The 24,895-nt window shown below is 38.4% G+C and overlaps 1 protein-coding gene across 3 annotated transcripts in view; it reads left to right on the forward strand.

The window, feature by feature from the left end:
• The window catches only part of MRPL22 (mitochondrial ribosomal protein L22), a 35,729-nt gene extending 11,399 nt beyond the window's left edge, over positions 1 to 24,330 (forward strand). For 2 of the 3 annotated variants that reach the window (XM_019924811.2, XM_019924814.3), the window contains exons 3-7: positions 11,319 to 11,454; positions 15,120 to 15,185; positions 15,987 to 16,064; positions 17,799 to 17,868; positions 24,034 to 24,330. In XM_019924811.2, coding sequence (XP_019780370.1) covers positions 11,319 to 11,454; positions 15,120 to 15,185; positions 15,987 to 16,064; positions 17,799 to 17,868; positions 24,034 to 24,245 — 562 coding nt within the window. In that variant the 3' untranslated portion in view covers positions 24,246 to 24,330. The remainder of the gene's footprint in view (positions 1 to 11,318; positions 11,455 to 15,119; positions 15,186 to 15,986; positions 16,065 to 17,798; positions 17,869 to 24,033) is intronic. The other variant, XM_073802749.1, reaches the window with a different exon arrangement.
• The last annotated feature ends 565 nt before the right edge of the window (positions 24,331 to 24,895 follow it).

Raw genomic sequence — 24,895 nt, forward strand, 5'->3', positions numbered from 1 at the left:
TTTTATTCAGCCTCAAGTGTGGGATTAATGTTATCTGAAGTAAATTTGGAACAAAGAACTTTTTACCTTGATGCATCTAATAACATGAGTTTTTTTTTTTTTTTTAATTGCGGTACGCGGGCCTTTCACTGTTGTGGCCTCTCCCGTTGCGGAGCACACGCTTTGGACGCTCAGGCTCAGCGGCCGTGGCTCACAGGCCCAGCCGCTCTGCGGCATGTGGGATCCTCCCGGACCGGGGGACGAACCCGTGTCCCCTGCATCGGCAGGCAGACTCTCAACCACTGTGCCACCAGGGAAGCCCACATGACTCTTTTTGAATTATGGTTTTCTCAGGGTATATGCCCAGTAGTGGGATTGCTGGGTCGTATGGCAGTTCTATTTTTAGTTTTTTAAGGAACTTCCATACTGTTCTCTATAGTGGCTGTATCAATTTACATTCCCACCAACAGTGCAAGAGGGTTCTTTTTTCTCCACACCCTCTCCAGCATTTATTGTTTGTAGATTTCTTTGGTGATGGGTTAGGCGGATTCTTAACCACTGTGTCACCAGGGAAGTCCCCCAACTTCCTTTTCTTGAATTTGTTTTCTTTAGTGACTCTTCACAGGCTTTCTTACATAAAGTGGTCTCATAAAAGCCTTAAGTTTTGGGAATTCCCGGGCGGTTCAGTGGTTAGGACTCAGTGATTTCACTGCCGTGGCCTGGGTTCAATCCCTGGTCGGGGAGCTAAGATCCTGCAAGACGATTGGCATGGCAAAAAAAAACAAAGCCTTAAATTTTGAACTAGTTTTATTTTCGATTGTACTTTATGAGCTCTTCGTTTCCTGCTTTAACTTAGTGTTATTCCAATAGTTGGCCAGGAGAGGGCGCATGAAACTTTTTGATTTAGTATACTTCTGAATTAAAGACCCCGTTTGTAATCATATTTTACTTTGATTTGATTACAGTTGTTTAGTATTTGGTTGATAATTCATTTTATGAAGCATTTGAGCCCTGAAAGTATTGTAGGCGTTCGGAAAGCTTTGTCATTATTGATTCATAATGTGTTTAATTTATTAGCCATTGTATTTAATTCACTGAATGTGTATTGAGGATTTGAGGAGTACTGAACACTATGCTAGGTATGGGGGATATAGAAGGCATGGGCCTCACCGTCAAGCAGTCTTTCAGACTGTTTAGTATAGTAGTGGTTTCACTGAAGAGTTAAAGAGAAGCCAAGGTATTCATATTTCTGTAATCCTGCTGTCATCCATGAGATGAAAGAAGAATTAAGGTTTGGAGAGACCCTGGAGATGAAGTACGCCAATTCCTCTTCTCATCGATAAAGAAATTGACAAACTTAGTGCACCCACGAATTACAACTTCATAGAAACAAATGATGAAGATTATAAACATGAGAAGAAGGTTTGAAATTGTGTAATACGAAGTTTACACAATTCAAACAGTTCAGACTGTTTATTTTTTTGAGAACAGGAGACATGAACTGTTCAGAGGGCCTAATTTAAAGTTAATACTAGCTACCAGTGTCTATCTTGTGCTAGACTTTGTAGGGTGTTGTATGTTAATTATTTATATACCACCAACAGAATGAAGTAGGTATTCTTCTCATTCTAAAAGTAATAATCTCAAATTTATTGAGCCCTATTATGTGTCAGATTAAGTATTTTCCTTAAAGTATCTCATTTGAGCTCCTTAAGAAGCCTGTGTGGGAGGCTTCCCTGGTAGTCCAGTGGTTAAGACTGTGCTTCTACTGCAGGGGCGTGGGTTCTATCCCTGGTTGGGGAACTAAGATACCATATACCTTGCGGTGTGACCAAAAAAAAAAAAAGAAGCCTATGAGGTAATTACTATTATTACTCCATTTACTGATGAGAAAACTGAGGTCTAGAAAGTTATGTGAATTCCCCAAGGCCATTCTTCTAGTATTAGAGTTAGGATTTAGACCCAGGTCTAGTTGACTCTGTAGTCTCTGCCCTCATCACCTGGCTTATAGTTTTATTAGAAAATTCTGTCCTCTTACATCCAGGAACTCATTCTTCTGCAGCCACCTTACAGTTCAGGAGTAATACAACTCATTGCTATACGGCTGGCAAGAACAGAGTACTAAGGCAATGGGGGGATTGGTTCTCTTGGAGAAGGGATCTGGTTCACATTGAGGTGACACCTGAGCTGGGACTTAAAACAGGACAAGCGTTTCATTTAGGAGATAATAAGGGAGGAGAAAACAACATGAGCAAAAGTGTAAAGATATGAAAGAATGTGGCTTGTTTAGGGAACAATGAATGTTTGTGTCGTTAGGCTTTAAGGTGAATAAGCTGAGATGACCAGGCTGGTGTTAGATTATGGAAGGCCTTCTGTGTCTTGTTAAGGAGTTTAGACTATATTCTGAGCAGTAGGGAAACACCAGAGTTGTTGTTATTTGGCTATATCCAGATGTAAACAAAAGTAGACAATATCACGAACCCTCATGAACCCATCACCCAACTCCAACAATTATTAACTCATGGTCTATCTTGTTTTCTTGTTTTATCTAGAGCCCCTGCTCTTCCCCATCATATTTTGAAACAAATCCCAGTTAGTATATTATTTCATCCATAAATATTTCACCAGGTATCTTATTAAAAAATACCAAATGCCTAGTTAATGTTCAAATTTCCAATGGTTAAATAACTTTTGTACTTTTAAGATTATAGTAGTCCACACTTAAAAAAGTCTTTTTAACATTTCTTATTTCTTGTAAGGTCAGTTTAGTGGTGAGGAATGCTTTTAAGCTTTTGCTTGTCTGGAAGACTCTCTTTCTCCTTCAATTCTGAATAACTTTGCCAGGTAGAGTATTCTTGGTTGGAAGTTTTTTTTCTTTCAGCACTTTGAATGTTTTATGCCCCTCCCTTCTGGCCTGCAGAATTTGTGCTGAAAAATCTGTGGATAGGCTTATGGGGGTTCCCTTGTATGTAACAAGACTTTCTGTTTGGTTTTTTTTGCTGCTTTTAATATTCTTTGTCTAACTTTTGACATTTTAATTATAATGTGTCTTGGTGTGGGTCTCTTTGGGTTCATCTTACTTGGAACTTTCTGGGCTTCCTAGATCTGAATGTCTGTTTCCTTCCCCAAGTTAGGGAAGTTTTTGGACATTATTTCTTTTTCTCTCTCTTTTTTTTTTTTTTTTAAGAGGAGTTTGTTGGTTTTTTAAAAATAGGTCTTTATTAGAGTATAATTGCTTCACAATACTGTGTTAGTTTCTGTTTTACACCAAAGTGAGTCAGCCATATGCTCACATATGTCCCCATATCCCCTCCCTCTTGAGCCTGCCTCCCACCCTCCCTATCCCACCCCTCTAGGTCATCTCAGAGCACTGAGCTGATCTCACTGTGCTTTGCTGCTGCTTCCCACTGGCTATTTTACATTTGGTAGTGTATATATGTCCATGGTACTCTCACTTCGCCCCAGCTTCCCCCTCCCACCCCATGTCCTCAAGTCCATTCTTAAGAGGAGTTTTTATGGTAGAGTAGAGGGATAGTAATTTATTTATTTACTTATTTATTTATTTTGGCCATGAGCGATCTTAGTTCCCTGACCAGGGATCGAACTCTGGCCCGTGGCAGTAATAGCCTGGAGTCCCAACCACTGGACCTCCAGGGAATTCCCCAGCCATTATTTCTTCAAGTAAGATTTCTGCCCTTTTCTTTCTCTTTCTGGAAGCCCTATAATGCAAACGTTAGTCTGTGTGATATTGCCCCATAAGTCTCTTAAGCTATAGTCAAATTTTTTCATTCTTTTTCTTTTTGCTGCTCTGCTTGGGTCAGTTCCACTGCCTTTTCTTCAAGTTGACCGATTCTTTCTTCTGCTTTATCCAGTCTGCTGTTGAACACTTCTAGTGTATTTTTCAGTTCAGTTATTATATTCTTAAGCTCTGTGACTTCTGTTTGGTATTTTCTTATATTTTTCATCTCTTTGTTGAATATTTCGTGGTGTTCATCCATTTGTCTTCCCAGTTCGGTGAGCATCTTTATGACCATTACTTTGAACTCTTTATCAGCTAAATTACTTATCTCTGTTTCATTAAGATATTTTTCTGAGGTTTTATCTTGTTAACTGACTTGGAACATATTCCTCTGTTCCTTTATTTTGCTTGACTCTCTGTGTTGGTTTCTATACAGTAGAAGAAACAACCACTTCTCCCAGTCTTGAACGAGTGGACTCATGTAAGAGATAAAAGTTTTTATTTAGCCCTGCCCCAACTTTTGGTCATCTCTCAAACTTTTGTGCTTGTCCAAGCATCCTGTTATGTTATTAGTAGCTCCCAGTAGTTGAGGATGTGCCAAGAATAGACAGTGTCCCAAAGAGGAGGATTTCAGCACCTAGATTCAGTCGGACTGGAAGCTAGACCCTCAGGCAGCAGCTTTATAAGTATGCAGGTATATTCAGTTCTGGGGGGCCACAAATGTAAGCCCTGCTGGCCCCCAGAGCCACATGATCTGTCCCCTGGGCAGCAGTTGCAAAAATCAGGATACACTGTCCAGATGAGTGTATAAGCTTCTTTTTTGGGAGTTACTGGTGAGCTGGAGCAAGGCAGAGAAGGAGCACCAAGATGGTGTCTCCAGTCTGCATTGTTGAGAGCAGCTCCACAGGCCACCAAACGTGTGCCAGACTTGAGGCCTGCCACTCAGTCGAAAGCTCCAGGACAGGCAGAGTGGCCTCCTCGCAGAAAGAATGGGGAGTGTGCCTTGGTCTGCTGTCTGCACAGTCTCCTGAGGATAGTAGCCTGCCAACAGCCATCCCTCCCCAGTTGCCACAGTCCCATGAGACCCCAGAACACAAGCCCCTTTGGCCATCAGGGCCAGGTGATGGGCATCCTCTGGATGTCAGCTGCAGAAACTGCACCAGCCGTGTGTAAAGGATTACAGTCAGCCCCTCCGTATGTTGTTTAATTAGAAGCCTGCCCCCAGGCCACAGTCGTTATGATTAGCTAATAGGCCTCCTTCACAGAAAGACCTCAAAGGTCTGTTGCCTCTTGCTGTGCCCTGGGGGTGGCAGCTGTTTAGGAACTCTTTCTCTGTTGGTTACAGTCCTGGGGGGCCCACAAGCATAAGCCCTACTGGTCACCAGAGTCAGGTGATGTAGAAGTGTCCCCTAGCAGCAGTCATAAAAATCATGGTGCCAAACAGGGTTATGAACTCCTTTCTGGGTGACACCTATTATTACAGTCCCATGTGACCAGGAGCGCAAACTCCCCTGACCTCCAGAGCCAGGCAATAAAGAGTTATCGCCTAGGGACTTCTTCCCTGGTGGGGCAGTGGTTAAGAATCTGCCTGCCAATGCAGGGGACATGGCAAAGGGAGAGGGCAAAGATGGCACCCACTAGTCTCCATCCCCGTACAGTGAGTGTTCCAGCAGGCTCCTAAAGGTGTGTGTAAAATTGGATGCCTGATCCACAGGCTGAGGTGTTTTTTTTTGTTTGTTTGTTGGCTTTGGGCCATGCCACATGGCTTGTGGGATCTTAGTTCCCCGACCAGGGATTGAACCTGGGCCCTCAGCAGTGAGAGTGTGGAGTCCTAACCACTGGACTCCCAGGGAAGTCCCCAGGCTGAGGTTTTTTTTTTTTTTTTAATATTTATTTATTTATTTGGTTGCACAGGGTCTTAGTTGTGGCAGGCGGGCTCTTTAGTTGCTCCTTGTGGGCTCCTTAGTTGTGGCTCACCAGCTCCTTAGTTGCAGCACGTGGGCTCCTTAGTTGTGGCTGGTGGGCTCCTTAATTGCAGCTCCAGGGCTCCTTAGTTGCGGCTTGCCAGCTCCTTAGTTGTGGCACACGGGTTCCTTAGTTGTGGCATGTGAACTCTTAGTTGCGGCACGCATGTGGGATCTAGTTCCCTGACCAGGTATCGAACCCAGGCCCTTTGCATTGGGAGCGTGGAGTCTTACCCACTGTGCCACCAGGGAAGTCCCCCTAGCCTGAGGTTTTTACTGTAAGCAGGTGAGCCTCCTTTACTTCACTTATGGGTGCAATCAGCTGCCTCTGAGCTGGGCATTGGGGCAGGTGAGTTTCTGAGCGTGACTCTTTAAGAGGTGTTTCTCTGATTGTCTCCATCTTGTGGGTCTCAGGCCATGAGCTCAATTGGTTTTCAAAATTAGGTGTTTTGGGGGTTCATCTGAAGTGCGTGTCTTAAAAGTTGCAGTTCCTGATGTGGGGTTTGAACCCTTTGTTTCTCAGGGAGAAGCTCTGGGTTTTGAGTTCCCTCCCAGGTGTGGGTTGCCATACTGGGGGTGGGGTTTATGACAGGATTGTGAGCCACCCTTTCCTACCTGCTTTAATGTCGTTTTCTTCTTGTTTGCCTGATATGTAGTTGTCACCCAGCCAGCCTTTAGTTTTTTTTAAAAGGAAGTTGTTCCACATGTAGCTGTAGACTCAGTGTGTTTGTAGGAGGATGTGAGTTCAGGAGATTAAACAATATGCTACTGAATAACCACTGGGTTAAAGAAGAAATAAATACCTTGAGGAAAATGAAAATGGAAATGTAACATAGCAGAATTTATGCAGTGTAGCAAAAGCAGTTCTAAGAGGGAAGTTCACAGCAATAAATGTCTACCTCAAGAAATAAGAAAAGTCTGAAGAAACAGCCTAACTCTATACCTCAAGGAACTAGAAGAAGAAATGAAGTCCAAGGTTAGTAGAAGGAAGGAAATAAAAAGCTTAGAGCAGAAATAAATGAACTAGAGACTAAAAACACAATAGAAAAGATCAAAAAAAAAAAAAGAAAAGATCAATAAAACTAAGAACTGATTCTTTGAAAAGATTAAAAAAAGAGAAGAAACCCCAAACCTGACAAACCTTTAGCTAGACTCAACAAGAAAAAAGAGACAGGACTCTAATAAATAAAATCAAAAATGAAAGAGTGATAGTGTCACTAGTGTGACAGTGATACCACAGAAATACAAAGGATCTTAAGAGACTACTATGAATAATTATACGCCAACAGATTGGACAACTTAGAAGAAATGGAGAAATTCCTAGAAACATATAAACTACTAAGACTGAATCATGATGAAATAGAAAATCTGAGCAGACTGATTACTAGCAAGGAGATTGAATGAATAATCAAAAGCCATCTAACAAACAAAAGTCCAGGACCAGATGGCTTCCCTGGTGAATTCTACCAAACATTAAAAGAATTAAAATCAATCTTTCTCAAACTCTCCCAAAAGATAGAAGAGGGTAGAATTCTTCAAAACATATTTTATGAGGCTAGCATTTTCCTGATACCAAAACCAGACAAGGGTGCCACACACAAAAAGTTACAGGCAGTATCCCCGATGAGCATGTATGCAAAATCCTCAACAAATTCTTAGCAAACTGAATTCACCAATACATTAAAAGGATCATACATCGTGATCAAGTGGGCTGTATTCCAAAAATGTAAGGATGGTTCAACATCTGCAAACCAGTCAGTGCAATTCACCACGTTAACACAATGAAGGATAAAAATCATATGATCGTCTCAATATTGACATGCAGGGAAAGCATTTGACAAAATTCAACATCTGTTTTTGATAAAAACTCTCAACAAAGCAGGTATTGAATGAACATACTTCAACATAATAAAGGCCATATATGACAAGTCCACAGCTAACATCATACTCAATGGTGAAAGGCTGAAACCATTTCCTCTAAGGTCGACGATGTACACTCTTGCCACTTTTATTCAGCATGGTATTAGAAGTTCTAGCTGCAGAAATTAGACAAGAAAAAGAGATAAAAGGTATCCAGATTGGAAAGGAAGAAGTAAAACTATGACTATTTACAGATGATATGATAAGAAAACCCTAAAGACTCCAAACAACTATTAAAACTAATAAACAAATTCAGTAAAGTTGCAAGATACAAAATCAAACAAAAATCTTTTGTTTCTTTATACTAATAATGAACTATCAGAAAGATAAATTAATCAAACAACCCATTTACAATTGTATTAAAAAGAATAGAATACCTAGAAATAAATTTAACCAAGGAGATGAAAGACTTGTATATTAAAAACTACAAGACATTAATGAAAGAAATTGAAGAAGATAGAAATAAATGCAAAGATATTTTGTGTTCATGGATTGGAAGAATTAATATTGTTAAAATGACCATACCACTCAAAGCAGTCTACAGATTCAGTGCAATTCCTGTCAAAATTTCAATGGCATTTCTCACAGAAATGGAACAGTGTTTTGTTTTGTTTAAATTTTATTTATTTATTTATTTATTTATTGGCTGCGTTGTGTCTTCATTGCAGTGCACGGGCTTCTCATTACAGTGGCTTGTTGCGAGGCACTGGCTCTAGACGCACGGGCTTCAGTATTTGTTGCACACCAGCTCAGTAGTTGTGGCGCACAGGCTTAGTTGCCCTGCAGCATGTGGGATCTTACCAGACCAGGGCTTGAACCCATGTCCCCTGCACTGGCAGGTGGATTCATAACCACTGTGCCACCAGAGAAGCCTGAACAAACAGGCTTAAAAGTTGTGTGGAACCTCCAAAGACCCCAAAAGCCAAAGCAATCTTGTGTGTGTGTGTGTGTGTGTGTGTGTGTGTGTGTGTGTGTGTGTGTGTGTGTTACATGGGCCTCTCACTGTTGTGGCCTCTCCCGTTGCGGAGCACAGGCTCCGGATGCGCAGGCCCAGTGGCCGTGGCTCACGGGCCCAACTGCTCCGCGGCATGTGGGATCTTCCCGGACCGGGGCACAAACCCGTGTCCCCTGCACCTGCAGGCGGACTCTCAACCACTGCGCCACCAGGGAAGCCCCGCCAAAGCAATCTTAAAGAAAAACAAAGCTGGAGGCATCATGCTACCTGATTTCAAACTATATTACAAAGGTATAGTAATTAAAACAGTATGATATTGGTATAAAAACAGACACATCGATCAATGGAACAGAATATAGAGCCCAGAAATAATCCCTCACACATGTTGTCAATTAACTTATGACAGTAGAGCAAGAATACATGTTGGGGAAAGGGCAGTCTCTTTAACAGATGGTATTTGGAAAATTGGACAGCCACATGCCAAAGAATGAAATTTGATCCTATCCTACTCCATACTCCAAAATTAACTCAAAATAGGTTAAAGACTTGAATGTAAGACCTGAAACCATAAAACTCCTAGAAGAAAGCAGGCAGTAAGCTCTTTGACATAGGTCTTGGCAATGATTTTTTGAATCTGATACCAAAAGCAAAAGTAAACAAGTAGGACCTAATTAAACTAGAAATCTTCTGCATAGCACAGGAAACCATCAACAAAATGAAAAGGCAGCCTACTGAATGGGAGAAAATAATTGTAAGTCATATATCTGATAAAGGGCTAATGTCCAAAATATACAACAAACTTAGACAACTAAATAGTAAAAAAAACCCCAATCAAATTAAAAAATGAGATGATCTGAATAGCTATTTTGCCAAGAAGACATGCCATTGACCAATAGGTACATGAAAAGATAGTCCATATCATTAATCATCAGAGAAATGCAAATCCAGACCACAATGAGATACCACCTCACACCTGTTAGAATGGCTATTATCAAAAAAATAGGAAATAAGAAGTGTTGGCAGGGATGTGCAGAAAAGGGACTGTTGTGCACTGTTGGTGGGAATGTAAATTGGTGCAGCCACTGTGGAAAACAGTACGGAGGTTCTTCAAAAAACTAAAAATGAACTACCGTGTGATCTAGCAATTCCACTTCTGAATAGAACAAAAACACTAATTTGGAAAGATCTATACACATTCACGTCCATTGCTACATTACAATAGCCAAGGTATGGAAACAACCTAAGCTTCCATCAGTGGATGAGTAGTTAAAGAAATTGTGATATATGTAAATATATAAACACACACACTCACCACACGCAAACATAGAGGAATATTAATCAACCATAAAAAAGAATGAAATCTTGCCATTTGTGACAATAAGGATGGACCTCGAGGGTATTATGTTAAGTGAAATAAGTCAGGCAGAGAAAGACTAATAGCATTTGATATTTCTTATATGTGGAATCTAAAAATCAAAACAAAACAAAAACCAAACCAGCCTCATAGGTACGGAGAACAGATTGGTGATTGCAAGAGGCAGCGGGTTGAGGGTGAGAGAAATGGGTGAATTGGGGTTTTTTGTTTGTTTGTTTTGTTTGTTTTTTTGTTTAAATACATTGAATAAAAATTTTTTAAAAAGTCCACCCATTAACTGACTTTTTTCTTAATTCTCGTAATCTGTAGGTTCTTTATTCAGCTCTTTTTTTTTCTCCTTGTAATTTATTTGTTGAAGAAAATGGGCTGTTCGTCTTGTAGAGTTTTGTACAGCTTGGATTTTGCTGAGTGCATCCCCTTCGTGTTGTTTAACAGGTTTCCCTGTCTCTGTATTTTCTGCATTGAATCTAGAGGCTTGATTAATTCGAGTTTGTTTTTGCAGAAAGACTACTTCATGGATGGTGGGTGGTGTCTTTTTACATCAGGAGGCGAATGAAGCCACCTTTATGCATTAATTTCTTAGGGATTAGAAAGTGATGTTTTTGTCTTGATTATTCAACAAAGTTGAGGAATTCCACAGATCATGTCAGAGATCCTCTGTGCCTTTAAATCTATTTTAGGACTGAGATGACTTACAGTAGAGAATCAATAGTCGTTGACCACCATAAAAAGGAATGAAATTCTGCCATTCGCAACATCGTGGATGGACTTGGGTTGGTATTCTGCTTAGTGAAATAAGTCAGATGGAGAAAGATAAATACTGTATGATATCACTTATATGTAGAATCTGAAGTATAAAATAAACTAGTGTATATAAACAAAAAAGAAACAGAAATGTAGAGAACAAGGTGATGATTACCAGTGGGAAGAGGGAAGGGGTGAGAGGCAGAACGGGTAGGAGGTTAAGAGGTACAAGCTACTATGTATAAAATACATAAGCTCCAAGGATATACTGTACAACACAGGGAACATAGCCAAACTTTTATAATAACTGTAAATGGAATGTAACCTTTAAAAATTGTGACTCGCTGTGCTGTACACCTGAAACTTACGTAATGTTGTACACCAGCTATACCTCAATTAAAATCTTGTGTTAATAACTGTTTATTATTTGACTTACATGAGTTACTGACTTTTCACTCTTCTTAGTCTTCAGTAAACTACTAGCTCTTTGTGGTATTTTATGTAATCTCGATTCTTTGTTAACAAATATGTCTAGAATGTTTCCACTTGTGATCCTTAAATAGTTGCCATCAAAATGGAGCTGATGTGGTTCAGAAGATAGATAAGCTTTGGAAAAGATTCTAAATGTCTGTTGCTTTACAGGCATTTTTCATCTCACAGCGTTTTACCCCAATCACATATTCACACAAGTGCTTCTCTTGAAATATCTCGAAAATGGGAGAAGAAGAATAAAATTGTTTATCCTCCACAACTGCCTGGAGAACCTCGGAGACCAGCTGTAAGTTTGTGGGTAGAACTAATCTCTTGATTTTGATAAAGCACTCTTGCTCTTGTGTGGCTAGCAGTGATTTATTATTCCATGTTAAGAAAAGAAAAAAATTATACAGGAATCTTTTAATTGGTACAGAAAATGTTCTAGATTTATCTTTTTTGTAGTTAAAATGATTGTCTTTGTTTTACTTATTTGCCTTGACTTAACTTCCTGGATAGGAGCCTTAACTCTAAAACTGAGCTAATAGCTTGAGACGTTTCAACTGAATTTTGACTCCAAGAGGCTTGATAATGGAGCACGAGGGGTTGGTAAGAATGGCTTAAGCCGTTGGCCAATATTTAAATCATATGTATGATTTTCCAATGTTTTATACTTGAGTATAGACACACTTGGTTGTGAGGTTTTTCTTCCTTTTTTTTTTTTTGTAATTTACAAAACTTTGAACCTAAGGTTTGAATTTAATCATTGGATTCCTTCCAGAGATACCTTATTCCTTCCAGACTTTAACTTATCTTTAGTTGCTCAGAATCCTTTTGCCCTTTCCAAATTGCTAGACATTGCTCTAGTCTGAAATAAAAGACAAATTTCTAGCTTAATATGAATTTTCTGTGGGATACATACACATCTCTTAAAAAGTTTAAGTAAGTAATAATAGCATGAACAAGGTGGGAACATTTGAATCCTTAAGAAAATGAACTGTGATAAGTACTTTAGAAATAGAATTACTGTGTTAATTATAAATCATTCAGTTTAGCAAACATCTTTTAAGGTCCTTTGGGATTTAAGGCTACTGGATAATCAATATAATCTAAGTAATGTCATTTGCTTAGTTTTTATATGAACTTGACAGCATGCATTTTATTAAAATTCAGTTGCTATCTAGATATTAGTCTGAATTAATACAGTTTTATGGTTTTTTTTTTCTCATTTAGGGGAGTTTATTTATTCATTTAAAGACCTCCTACCTGATTGGGAACTAAGAAGAAAAAGAGATCTTAATAGCTTAAACAAATGAGTTGTTAACTTTCATATTTTATTGTGCCATCAGAGCTTAAAAGTTTGATTTGTCATAGAATCTGTGCTATTAAGCATTGACTCCATTTTGTAATTAACCAAAATTTACACATTTGTACAACTATCATAAATAAAATATTTTCTAGGGACTTCCCTGGTGGCACAGTGGTTAAGAATCTGCCTGCCAATGCAGGGGAGATGGGTTCAAGCCCTGGTCTGGGAAAATCCCCCATGCCGTGGTGGAACTAATCCTATGTGCCACAGCTACTGAGCCCGTGCGCCTAGAGCCTGTGCTCTGCAACAAGAGAAGCCACCGCTATGAGAAGCCCGTGCACCGCAACGAAAAGTAGCCCCCTCTCGCCGCAACTAGAGAAAGCCCACGCAGAGCAACAAAGACCCAATGCAACCAAAAATAAAAGTAAAAATTAAAAAAAATATATATTTTCTATAATGAGCTTTCTTTACTTCTTACTTGAGCTCTCTGGACTTGGCTTTAACTGGAAATAAAGAAATCATAATAGTATTTGTCAGGTCCAGAATCTAAAGGGAAATTTTGTATTTTGTAAGTACCAGTCTTTTTGGATGTTAAACACACTTCAGGATACATCCTAAATAGCAAAATTCAAATAGTTAACAGTAGATTATCTACCTAACTCTAGCAAATGAAGAACAGTGTCAGTTAAATCATTTGTTATATATTGTAATTTACTGAAACTATTTTGGTTAACTTTTGCATAATATATACTTCTATAAGTGCCTGTGTGAAGACGTTTGGTTAGATTTTATATAGGCACTTTGGAGAAACCTCATTTAGTTCTCTATTTTGCACAGATTTTGTTTGAGGGAGTAATCCTTTTCTGGGACAAATTAAGACTTTTGGAAAATACCTTAACATTTTCTGATTTTTAAATAGTATTTAGTAAATTGATTTTGGTGTAACAGTTATACCTGTTATGCCTAAATTATTAATGCTGTTTATAAACACCTTGCTTATTAACAGGGAATAATTTCCTCACCTAGCCACATAGTTGATACACTGTGCCATTATTTGCAGTGTCCCTTAGGCTTTCCAATCCGCTACCTGCAAACATTTTAAAAATTTGTTTTATCTCTTGTTTAGAAGAAGGCCAGATAATATTTACTATTCTATCTCATTCTGATCTTCAGAATTTGGAATATGTAGTTAAATAATAGTAGATGGGGCACTGAGTAAAATCCTAAGGCATTTGTAAACTTCTAGCAGGAGTCAGAATGTTAGAAAGTTTTGAGGTTCCTCTGCTTTTATTTGCCTTGAAAAATGTTTTCTAATTTTTTTTTAAGTGGCATTATGGTATAATAGTAGGAAGAATGTGGGTTTTAGAGTCATGAGGGGAACTTTAAAGATACACCTGCCAGACATTGTATTAAGCCCTTCACATACTTCCCTGTGTGGCACTAGCTTACAAACTTTGCTATCTTGCACAAGTCACTTGATTTCTCTGATTTTCATTTTGTAAAAGGTTTATAAAGTGTTTTTTCTCCCAACTCATAGAGTTAGATGATATGAATTATGAAAAGTGCTTTGTGAACTATAAATTGTTTAACGGATGATTGATTTAAAAATTCAGTAGGATATACCTACCACTATAAATAGAAGACAATAAAAGCTAACGTTTAGTAAGATCTTACCATGTGCTAGACACTGTAAAGTACTTACTTTATATAGGTAACTTTATTTAATCCTTATTATAGTTTTATGTGTTAGGTACTATTATCTTCATTTTAAAGAACAAGAAACTTAAGCAGAGAGAAGTTAAGTAGCTGGTAAATGGTAGAGCTGGGATTCAAACCGAGGTAGTCTGATTCTAGAACCTGCTCTTGACTGAACACTTACAATATTGGTTTTCTTATGAAAATAGTTACTTTATCCATTTTGCCATTGTTCTCCTCACTAACAAGAAACCTTTTTGTACCTTTTCTTTTGTTCTTTTAGCCAGCTAAATGTTTTCAAAATACTTTAGTTTCAGTCTTTTACTATTCCTCTGTATAGCAGCATTGCAAACTTTGTCACAAACTAGCCATTTTACAGTTTGTTTTTCCCTTAGTAATCTTTATAACATAGTGAGAATTTGGAAAAGTATAACTTTGTATAGGGAAAAAGCGTCCCCAAATTTTTTTTTTAAAAAATAAATAAATTTATTTATTTATTTTTGGCTACCTTGGGTCTTCGTTGCTGCACGTGGGCTTTCTCTAGTTGCAGTGAGTGGGGGCTACTCTTCGATGTGGTGCGCAGGCTTCTTGTTGCAGTGGCTTCTCTTGTTGCAGAGCATGGGCTCTAGGCTCATGGGCTTCTCATTGCAGTGGCTTCTCTTGTTGCGGAGCACGGGCTCTAGGTGTACGGGCTTCAGTAGTTGTGGCACACGGGCTCAATAGTTGTGGCTCGCGGGCTTAGTTGGTCTGTGGCATGTGGGATCTTCCTGGACCGGGGCTCAAACCCGTGTCCCCTGCATTGGCAGGCGGATTCTTAACCACTGCACCACAGGGAAGTCTTCCAAATTCTTAATAATGTTTTTATTTCTTATGGCAGCATTTCATTAAGCACAGAAAGTAAAAACTTTATTAACAGTGTTTTACTGTCATTTTGATAAAATTGCTTAATTTTTTTTCCTGTTTGTAAGGAAATCTACCATTGTCGAAGACAAATAAAGTACAGCAAAGACAAGATGTGGTATTTGGCAAAATTGGTAAGCTAAAATGACTATTACCGTATAATATATAGGGAAAGAAGCTACAAATTTTACCCCAGGATTTGAAAAAAGCAAAAAAACTTGCCCTGTTTTTTCCAAAAAGTGAGGAATATAATTACATTTTTAGACATTTCGTAGGTAATCCAAAAGTGATAGTTCAGAGATTGGTGATTTTGCTTAATTTTTACCTCCTGACAAACTAAATCATGTTGGATATATAGACACTTTAGAAGAAAGGCATCAAGAACCTGGCTATAGTTAGAGAATCCAGGAAGTAAACTTACGTATCTGTAAAAGTTGATTCAACCTATTTCAAAACTGTTGCCTTTGTAAGTTTTTTACCTCGAAAATGAAATTTATATATGAGAGAAGACAAAAGCAGCAAATACACATGTAATACATTTCTTCTATAGGAGAAGGAGATGCCTTTAGTGCCTACTGTGATCCTTGCCAACCTGTGACCTTTCTCTGTCACGTCCGCTTTCTTTTATTATTATTGAAACCATTATAATCCAGGTTTAGTGGTTAAAAATTTTAAGTTTGATTTTGACCTACAGAGGGTGGTGGCATCCCTTCTCAAACTTGTTTTCTTCTCTTTTGCCTGCATTTAGTTAGCTATTTTTATTAATGAAAAAGGTTTTTCCCCACTTTTATTGAGATGTAATTAACATGTAACTAGTTAGCTAATTTTAGAAGTTATTTGGATTATGTAAGACTTTTACTTTTCACTGAAAAGGGAATGCTGACTTTGTAAACTAATTTGTTTATTTTCTCTTGTCTGTTACCCTTTAATTCTAGATACGAGGAATGTCCATTGACCAGGCTCTGGCTCAGTTGGAATTCAGTGACAAAAAAGGGGCCCAGATAATTAAAGAGGTAAACTAAGATTGGTGGGGAGGGAGCGAATAGTTGGCTTGCAGGTGTTAGTAAGCTTTGCCTAAATCCTGAATTCGCTAGTGTAAATGCATAGTTTATATAATACAGATTGAGGGGACTCCGTTTTATTAATGTCCTTATACCTTAGGAATGTTCTGTGCTTTAAGTATTTTTTTTTTCCTTAGATGCTTTTATTTGCACCAGATAGTGATTTATGTTTTATGATCTGTCTGTGAAGTGAAGTGATACATCTTATTTTTAATGATTGGGGGCTTGATAAACTTTTTAAAAGATTTTTTTTTTTGTAAGTTCCACAACTGAGAGCTTGGGATTTTATAACTAGTTGAGTGGAAAGAGCACTGTACTGGCACTCAGGGGAGTTGGAGTCTTATCTTTTCTCTGATAGTTTCTGTTGTGATTTTGGGCAAGACACTTGTCTGGTTCCATTTTTCTCACTTGTAAACTAGGTGGGGTTGGATTGGATGATCTCTAAAGACACTTCTAGCTCTAAATGTAGCTGATTCACTAGGTGCACATGACTGTTGATATTTGTGCTGACTCATTCTAGGCACATGAGTGTTTTTGTTTCAAAAAGCTGAGTTGAGGACATCTGGGGATATTAGCATTATTTCCTATAGTTCAGTTAATTTTCATATAAAGTCATATCTTTTAGTGGGTGAATATTTAAGGTGGTTGGATTCAGACTTGTAAGAGGCTCTATTGTAATGCTTGTATTTATTTCCATTCAGAATGCAGTTACTAATTATCTGTTGTGTACCCAGCTTTGTACTACATTCTTCATCTTTAAAGGAGGGAAAGATCTGATTTCTGTTATTTCTGACAACAGTTGTCCTATTTTAAAAAATGTGTTCTGGAGGAAGTTAATTCAAAATATCCTTGGAGTATAAATTTAATAATTCTTTTTTAAAAAAATTTATTTATTTATTTATCTTTGGCTGCACTGGGTCTTCCTTTCTGTGCACTGGCTTTCTCTAGTTGCAGTGAGAGGGGGCTACTCTTTGTTGCGGTGCATGGGCTTCTCATCGTGGTGGCTTCTCTTGTTGTGGAGCATGGGCTCTGGGCGCATGGGCTTCAGGAGTTGTGGCACACGGGCTCAGTAGTTGTGGCTCGTGGGCTCTAGAGCTCAGGCTCAGTAGTTGTGGCCCACGGGCTTCGTTGCTTCGCGGCATATGGGATCGTCCCAGACCAGGGCTCGAACCTGTGTCCCCTGCATTGGCAGGCGGATTCCCAACCACTGCACCACCAGGGAATTCCCAAATTTAATAATTCTTAAAGGAAATTTTCAAGTATGATTTTCTCTACTTGTCTGATGTTGTTAATGGTTATTTTGGATCTAAAGTTTAAGAATTTTCAATAAGATTTAGCCCTTGAGCTTCTTGAACTTGACAAGTCTATGAATCAAAGCCATAATGCCCATTACCAAGGGTACTGCTGCAAGTGTTGTTATCTCCTCCTTTACAGCTTACACATTCCATTTAAAACTTAGCAGGACCTGGACTGTGTTCTTTGCATTTGCAATTCTTGTCTGAGGAAGGAAAGCTCACTGTATCCCTTTTCCTTAGTACTGTTATAATTTGATATTCTCTTTTTAAAACTGACTGCAATAGGAAGGCATGTGATTAGCAGTCATAGAGATAACAATAAGAAATGAGAAATTTAATTCTGTTTTAGTTCAGGTCAGCCATATGAATGCCTTTCTTTTCCTTATTTAAGGTTCTCTTAGAAGCACAAGATATGGCAGTGAGAGACCACAATGTGGAATTCAGATCCAATTTATATATAGGTAAGATCTTTAATATTCTTAGCTTTGGAAAATGGCTTCCAACAGTGATGCCAAATTCTTCATCTAATAACAGTCTTTGATATCTAAATACTTTGGACTGTGTTTGCTAGTGAAAATTGCTGGTAATAACTTATTCTTCAGCCTTCAGCATGCTAATGTTAGTCAGTTGTAAATGGTCCTAACTTTACTGCTTTATTGTTACCTGTTTCGTAATGAGACTGAGATCATGAAACCTATTGCTGATAATTATTAAATAATGGATATCAAGATGATATATAGAGTGGTCTGTTAATCATAATGAAACTATGGAAGAATGTAACTGATTTTTTAAAAAATGAATTCTTTGTCAACCCAAAGGAGATGTATAAAGGATCACAGGTGGACTTAAAAAAATCTTTATTTATAATGTGCCAAGCCAGGTGCCTAATCCCTAAAGGTATCCTATAAGTTAGTCTTCCATTTACCAGAATGGAAAATCTGTTGAACTCTAAAAGCCAAGGGGGCCTTCGAAGGCTCAGATGACCCAGATGTGTTGGTTCCCCTTTGTTATTACATCCTGAAGCATTACCTCAGCTTTGTATGCTTGTTCCACATCACATTAAATTAATGTGTGGCAATATGTTTTGGGAAGCCTGGTACACTGTACAAATGTAAGGGATTTTTTGGTAGCATACCTTCATACTGCTCCTTTTTTAGAAAGAGATCAATGGTTATTATAAAGCTCTCCCCCCGCTCCCCTAACACCACAGTAAAGTAGAGCAGTGGCTGGAGTTACTGCAGCAATTACAGCTAACCTCAGCAGTTTTGTAATCAAACAGAGATGTTGATGTCAAAGCAAAATTTTCTCAATCTGCCAAACCTGCATATGAGAAGGACTGTTTTACCTAAAGCTATTTTAAACTCAAAATATGGGAACTGCTGCTCTCCAAATGGAGGGTAAAAGGCTGAATCATTCTGGGGGAAGTTAGCTGTGCCTTATAGTTTTTCAAAAATTAGAATTTAAAAAAAAACATCTAAATTGCACTTTGTCATATAACCTCTGCTCTACTGGAGATATTTATTCTGATTTAGTTAGTACCTTACCTCAACTCACCTGGAATTGATGCTGGCAACCACACCTACTTCTGAAATTCAAATGAGTTTTGATTTTCAACTGAAATATCTTATTTTAAAGCTGAATCTTGTATAACTAATTACATTCTTATACAGAGGGGAATCAAATGGCAACTCAGAAGATGCAGTCCACAGTAATTAATCATAAGCATTTTTTTCTAGAAGCAGCATGAATAAATAATGCTGGAAGGACCCAGAATCATTGGAAGAGATGAAATAAAGAGCAAGACCGTTTGCTTAAAACCTCTTGGTGACCTTTCCTGCTCCATGACTGAATATGAAATCAAATTTATTTAATTTTGTTCAACTTTATAGGAATATTGGCTTCTTAGCTGATAGGCAACATTTCATAATGGAAATCAGATGCAAGTGAAATGGGATTTGTGTTAAATATGTTTCAACAGTTGTAGTACTGTTGAGAGAGAGGGTGAGGAGCTTAATCCTGTCTTCCCAAATGAAGGAGCAAAGTCCAATGTTGCCTTTAAGCAAAAATCAACTTAACCAGTCCCATGTGAATGGTCCTTTAATGCATTGGTCTCTTCAGGCACATTTCTGCTGAAAAACCTCTGCCCTTCCTGCACCTTCCTTTCATGTAGTTCTGGGTCAAAATCTCTTTTCTTAAGTAGGGCTAATAACTTTGGATTTGTCTTATGATTTTAAAAACTCATTTGCTAAGTATTTTGTTGCCTAATTCCATTATGAAGGAAAAAGAGATGAGTACCCACAGGAAGATGAAGTATCTGACCACAACACATCAGGCATTTTATCCCTGTATTTGCTAAACTTCCCTGATAAGAATCGTCTGAGGTTCTTATTAAAGATACAGATTCCCAGGCCTCACCACAGACTTACTGAATCTGAAACCCCAGGGGAGAAGCCTGGGTAAGTTCTATTCATTCTTACCTATAAAATCTGGGAAATGGATTTATCTTCTTACAGTCTTTGAAAAGGCCTAGACATTTTATTCCATAGACTTCTTTTAGAGCTTTGAAAGACTAGTTACTTGTTGGCTACTGTTTCGGCTCAGCAATAGGTCTTTCAGTCCCCTGAAATAAGTAAGTACTGGCATTTTAAGGGACTTGCTTTTTTGGTAGCATATGTTCTCATTATGTGGTAATTCCCTCAAATGCTTGTCATCAGTCTAAAGCTAATACGTGGTATTGCATGACCACAGACTTTGAAAGTTCATTTCCTTTTCAGACTTAAAATGATGACTAATGACACTGTGAACAGGCCTTAACAAGTGGACATGGTCTAATAAAATGTCACTGTTTCATGATTCATGACATCTATAGTAGTTCACTTCAGGGAAAGTGAATGACTGACTTTGTAAATCAGTTTTCTGGGCTAAGAATGATGAAGGAGGAAGGGGGAGAGTTTCTAAAGTTAAGTCAAGATTCGTATTTACCTAAATACAAGTACTAGGAAATATTGACAATATTTTAAATATGGTACCTGCTGGGCATTATCTTTAGAAGAGCATTATCTTGGGCATTATCTTTAGAAGGTCGTTTCCACTTTTGAGATGTCTTTATGTTTTTTCTTTCATTCAAAAAGTATTTGAGTGCCTTCAGTGAGTATACCACACACACAGTTAGGTGATGGTATATCTTTTATAGCAATTTAAAACATTTAGCACAAGTAGTTTTGTTCTTTGACAGTAATAGCCCTTTGGAAGAATACATAAATTGTTCTCCCTAGTTGGAACAAAACCATGTACACTATTAGTATTGTATGTACTTGGAAAACTTTGAAATTTATTTTAGAATTTAAGCAAATTTACCAGAAACATCTGTATTGAAAAAATGATATTAATTAGCAGAAGATGTATTTCAAAATCATTTCTGTTCCTTATGGGGCATGAACTTTGGGGACAATACAAGAGGAGTGTAAGTTTTGTTGAGGAAGTAACTTTTACAGGTGAAACATGAACACGTACACAAGGTAGTGTATGGTTTGGGACCAAAAAGAGTAACAGGTAAATGGTATTGTTGGAATAGAGAAGAGGAGGTCAGTATAGTTTAAAATAGTCATGGAGATTTTCTAGACAATTTTAGCTTTTAAAGATACGCTTTTGGGGATCTGAAGGAGTGTCCAAGAGGAAAAATTTTCAAAGTGAGGTAACCACTTAAGCAAAGGCACATAGGTTGGGATGAGCAGTAAGTGTGTGGTACAGTGAGTAGAACAGTGCAGAGGAAGTAGAGGCTTGCCTTAGAGGAGATGAAATTGAAAAGGTGCACATGGCCTAGATTTCAGAGGGCTGAACATGGCAAGCTGTGGCATTTGGTTAAAACAGTATTGACGAGGAACCACAGGAAGTTTTTGGGTAAGAGATTTATGTTATTAAGGCAGTATTTTAAGACTATTAACTCTAAGCATTGGTTTTGAAATTGTGCTCTGAGGCCTCCAGGGGTGGGGCCTGGGACAAGCAGAAAGGCTTCTTGGTCACTGCTGTATCCTTAGAGCCCAGGATGGCGCTTCACACCCAGCAGGAACTTGGAATTTCTATATGTTGGGTGAATGAATGGCAGCAGTTTTGGATCTACTCTCACCCGTGTTTCATTCTTAACAGATTCACGTGAAAGTAGGCATCTACGTATTGTTTCATTTAATTGAAATGGTTCCGTACTAAAGCAGTTTGAAACGACTCCACGCTTCCAATTCAGGGGCCACGGGTTCGATCCCTGGTCAGGGAACTAAGATCCTGCATGCTGTGTGGTGCGGCCAAAAAAAAAAAAAAAAAACAATTCGGAATTTATACTCTAAGCCCTGATTTCATTCAGATGTCCGAGTGGCTGTGTTGGGTATTCCCATTCCAGAGTGTTAAAGAACCCTGGTGTTTCAGAAGAATTAATGTTTTTGCTTTGACATAAAAAAGGGATGGCATTATTTGCATAAAGGTAAGCAGATGATATTTTATGGATTAAGGAGGAAATCATAACTGGCATTTAGCAGGTATTGAGTGTCTTCTCTTCTGTATTTTGGGAGAGATGGAAGGAAAATGGTAGTTAACGTAGACCCTCATAGGGTTGATCATTGTGTTTTGATAGATTATGTAGTCCTGCACAGTTAGCTAATTTTGATACTTCCTTCACTGGAGTAGTATTCCTTATTCTCAGGGTATTTGGAAACTGGTGCTCAAGTTGGGTAGAGTAGCAGTTTTGGATAAAATTAGCTACCATGTTTGTAAAATCTTTTAAGAAGTTTCTACACTCTTCCCAATGTCACTGTTTTTGTTTGTAGGATTCCTCCTGACAAGTGGATTCAGGGCACCTGGTAGTACTGTATTATAAAGTGATTTGTGTAATGCTGCTTTTTCTTTGGAAAAATTAAATTTTTTTTTAAATTGAGGTATAATTGATGTATAACATTATATTACTTTCAGGTGTACAACTGAATGGTTCAGTATTGCAAAGTGATTACAAGTCTAGTTAACATCTGTCACCATACATAGTTACAGAATTTTTTTTCTTGTGATGAGAACTTTTAAGATCTATTGTCTTAACAACTTTTAAATATGCAATATGGTATTATTGACTATAGTCACCGTGCTGTACATTACATCCCCATGGCTTATTTATTTTATCACTGGAAGTTTGTACCTTTTGACTCCCTTCACCCATTTCAGCCACCTGCCCCCCACCCCCATCTTTGGAAATTCTTAAATTCATTTCTTTAGTGCCAGTAGATGAAGTTGATAAAAGGGTGGTAGTTCTCTCCTTATCTCACTGAGACCCTAGGCAGTTTTCTTAATCACTTTCATCCTTAGCTTTCTCTTTGGCAAAGCTAGGGTGCTTCTGCTGAAACCATTTCATGAGAGGTTTGTAGTTAGAGGGTTGTGGAGCACATACTTTGATATGGTCCCTGCAATATAAAGTTCTGTCACAGTAAAAGAATGGTGAGTATTGAAGTGAATTAATTTGCTACATATGCTATAGATTTTGCCTTTTTAAAAGGCTTATTAAATTAACTAAAAACGTAAGACTAAGTAAATTCAGAAGGTGGTAGAAGGTAATTACTACCCTGATTTACTGTGGGTGAACAGGTGAACAGATTTCTTCTTGTGCTGTTTAAGAGGTTTCTTCAAATTTTGCAGGGTCAAACTTTGACATGTTGAATGGGAGAGGGGAGATGAGGGGACAGATGTGATACAGGAGTTCCTAAACCTCGCTGTGAATCAGAATTGCTTGGGGTGTGGGGGAGTGTTGTTTGCTCAGGATTTAATTTTCAAAGCCCACTCCAAATATAGAGTATCTAGAGATGGGATCTCAGCATCAGCATTTTAAATATGTTCCCTAAGTTAGTTTGATGTAGTAGCCTGAGGACAGCATTTGGGAATCATTGGTTCCAAAGGAACAGTTAGAATATAATACAGTTAGAATAAAATCAGGACGTCATCCCTCAGCCTCCAGGGCTCTGTGTAATCTTGCCTTCATTTCTGATCTCGTCCCCTTGTTTGTATCACTCTTTCCCTTGCTTACTATGCTTCAGCAGGTTCTGTTCCTGAACCAAGCCAAGCATGTTCCTACCATTGGGCCTTTGCACTTGCTGTTCCCTCTTCTTGGAACACCTTGCCCCTAGATATTTGCATGAATGATTCATTCTGGTCTTGGATCAAATGTCTCTTCCTCAAGGATGCCTCCAGTCTCAAGTTGACACCCTCCAGTCTTGACACCCTCCAGTCTCAAGTTGCCTCCCAGCACCCAATCAGTCTCTGTCACATCACTGTTTTCTTTATTCGTAGCACTTGTCACTAACTAAAATGATCATGTTTATTTTCTCTCTTTCTCCTCTAGAGTGTGCACTGCACAGAGCCAGGGCCCTTGCTATTCTTGTTCACTCCTATTTCTGCAGCACCTGGAGTAGAGCCTGGTCCTTAGTAAGGAAGGACTCAGGAGATACTTGTCTTGAGACAAACCTGCTGTAGCCAGCCTGTGAGCTCATGTAGTCTTAGAATCCAGTTGAGGAAAGGGCAGAAATTGCTCAGCTGATCAAGCTGTAATCTTGTGGATACAGTTGTTTCCTATAATTTTCTTTTTCTTCTCTGTCTAGCTCAGTCCACCTCAGGGCGAGGCCAGTACCTGAAACGCATCCGATACCACGGCAGAGGTCGCTTTGGGATTATGGAGAAGGTTTTTTGCCATTATTTTGTGAAGTTGGTGGAAGGCCCTCCACCTCCACCTGAGGCACCAAAGACAGCAGTCGCCCACGCCAAAGAGTATATCCAGGAGCTTCGCAACCGGACCATCATTCACACTCTATGATGGGGGTATTAAGACTCCACAGTGTATATATTTTACCATTCATTTCCTAAAACCAACAAAAATTAAAGACAGATGCTTTTTATGATTTGTCATTGAATTATTGAAATATGAAGTACAACTGCTAGTTTTACATGAATATTTATAAAGCTCTGCCCATCTCTCTTGAACCTCTGGGTATATTTTATGTATTTGCAACTAAGAAGGAGAAATCAGCTTTAAACATAGTGACAGACTATGTAATTCACAAGGCTTTTTTGAGTGATGTTTGAAGGCAATGTTAGCTTTCTAGCTTGTGCCCTGCAGGTGGTACTTTTGATACTGGACTTGAGTAGAAAGTTACAGGATAAGAAAACTTGTCCTTACTATTTCACTTGATTTTTCTCCTGGAACTGGGGGAGGGGGTGGTGGACGGGAGCATCCCTGCACATTGTTTCAGTGCAGTATTTTAGGGCATTCTGTAGTTCAGTTTTTCCTTTCACTTTTGGCGTAGGCCAGTGGATGAGGGATTATATTTTCCTTTACTGATTTAGCAGTAACTTGAAATTACAGGAGTTTATTAGATATATTAATCTAAAACTCCAAAAACCATTTAACTTAGAAAGTTTTATTTTACTTAAATAATGACTATTTTATGTCTCCTACCAACAATG

The sequence above is a fragment of the Tursiops truncatus genome, chromosome 3, assembly GCF_011762595.2.
Source record: "Tursiops truncatus isolate mTurTru1 chromosome 3, mTurTru1.mat.Y, whole genome shotgun sequence".
Classification (NCBI taxonomy): Eukaryota; Metazoa; Chordata; class Mammalia; order Artiodactyla; family Delphinidae; genus Tursiops; species Tursiops truncatus.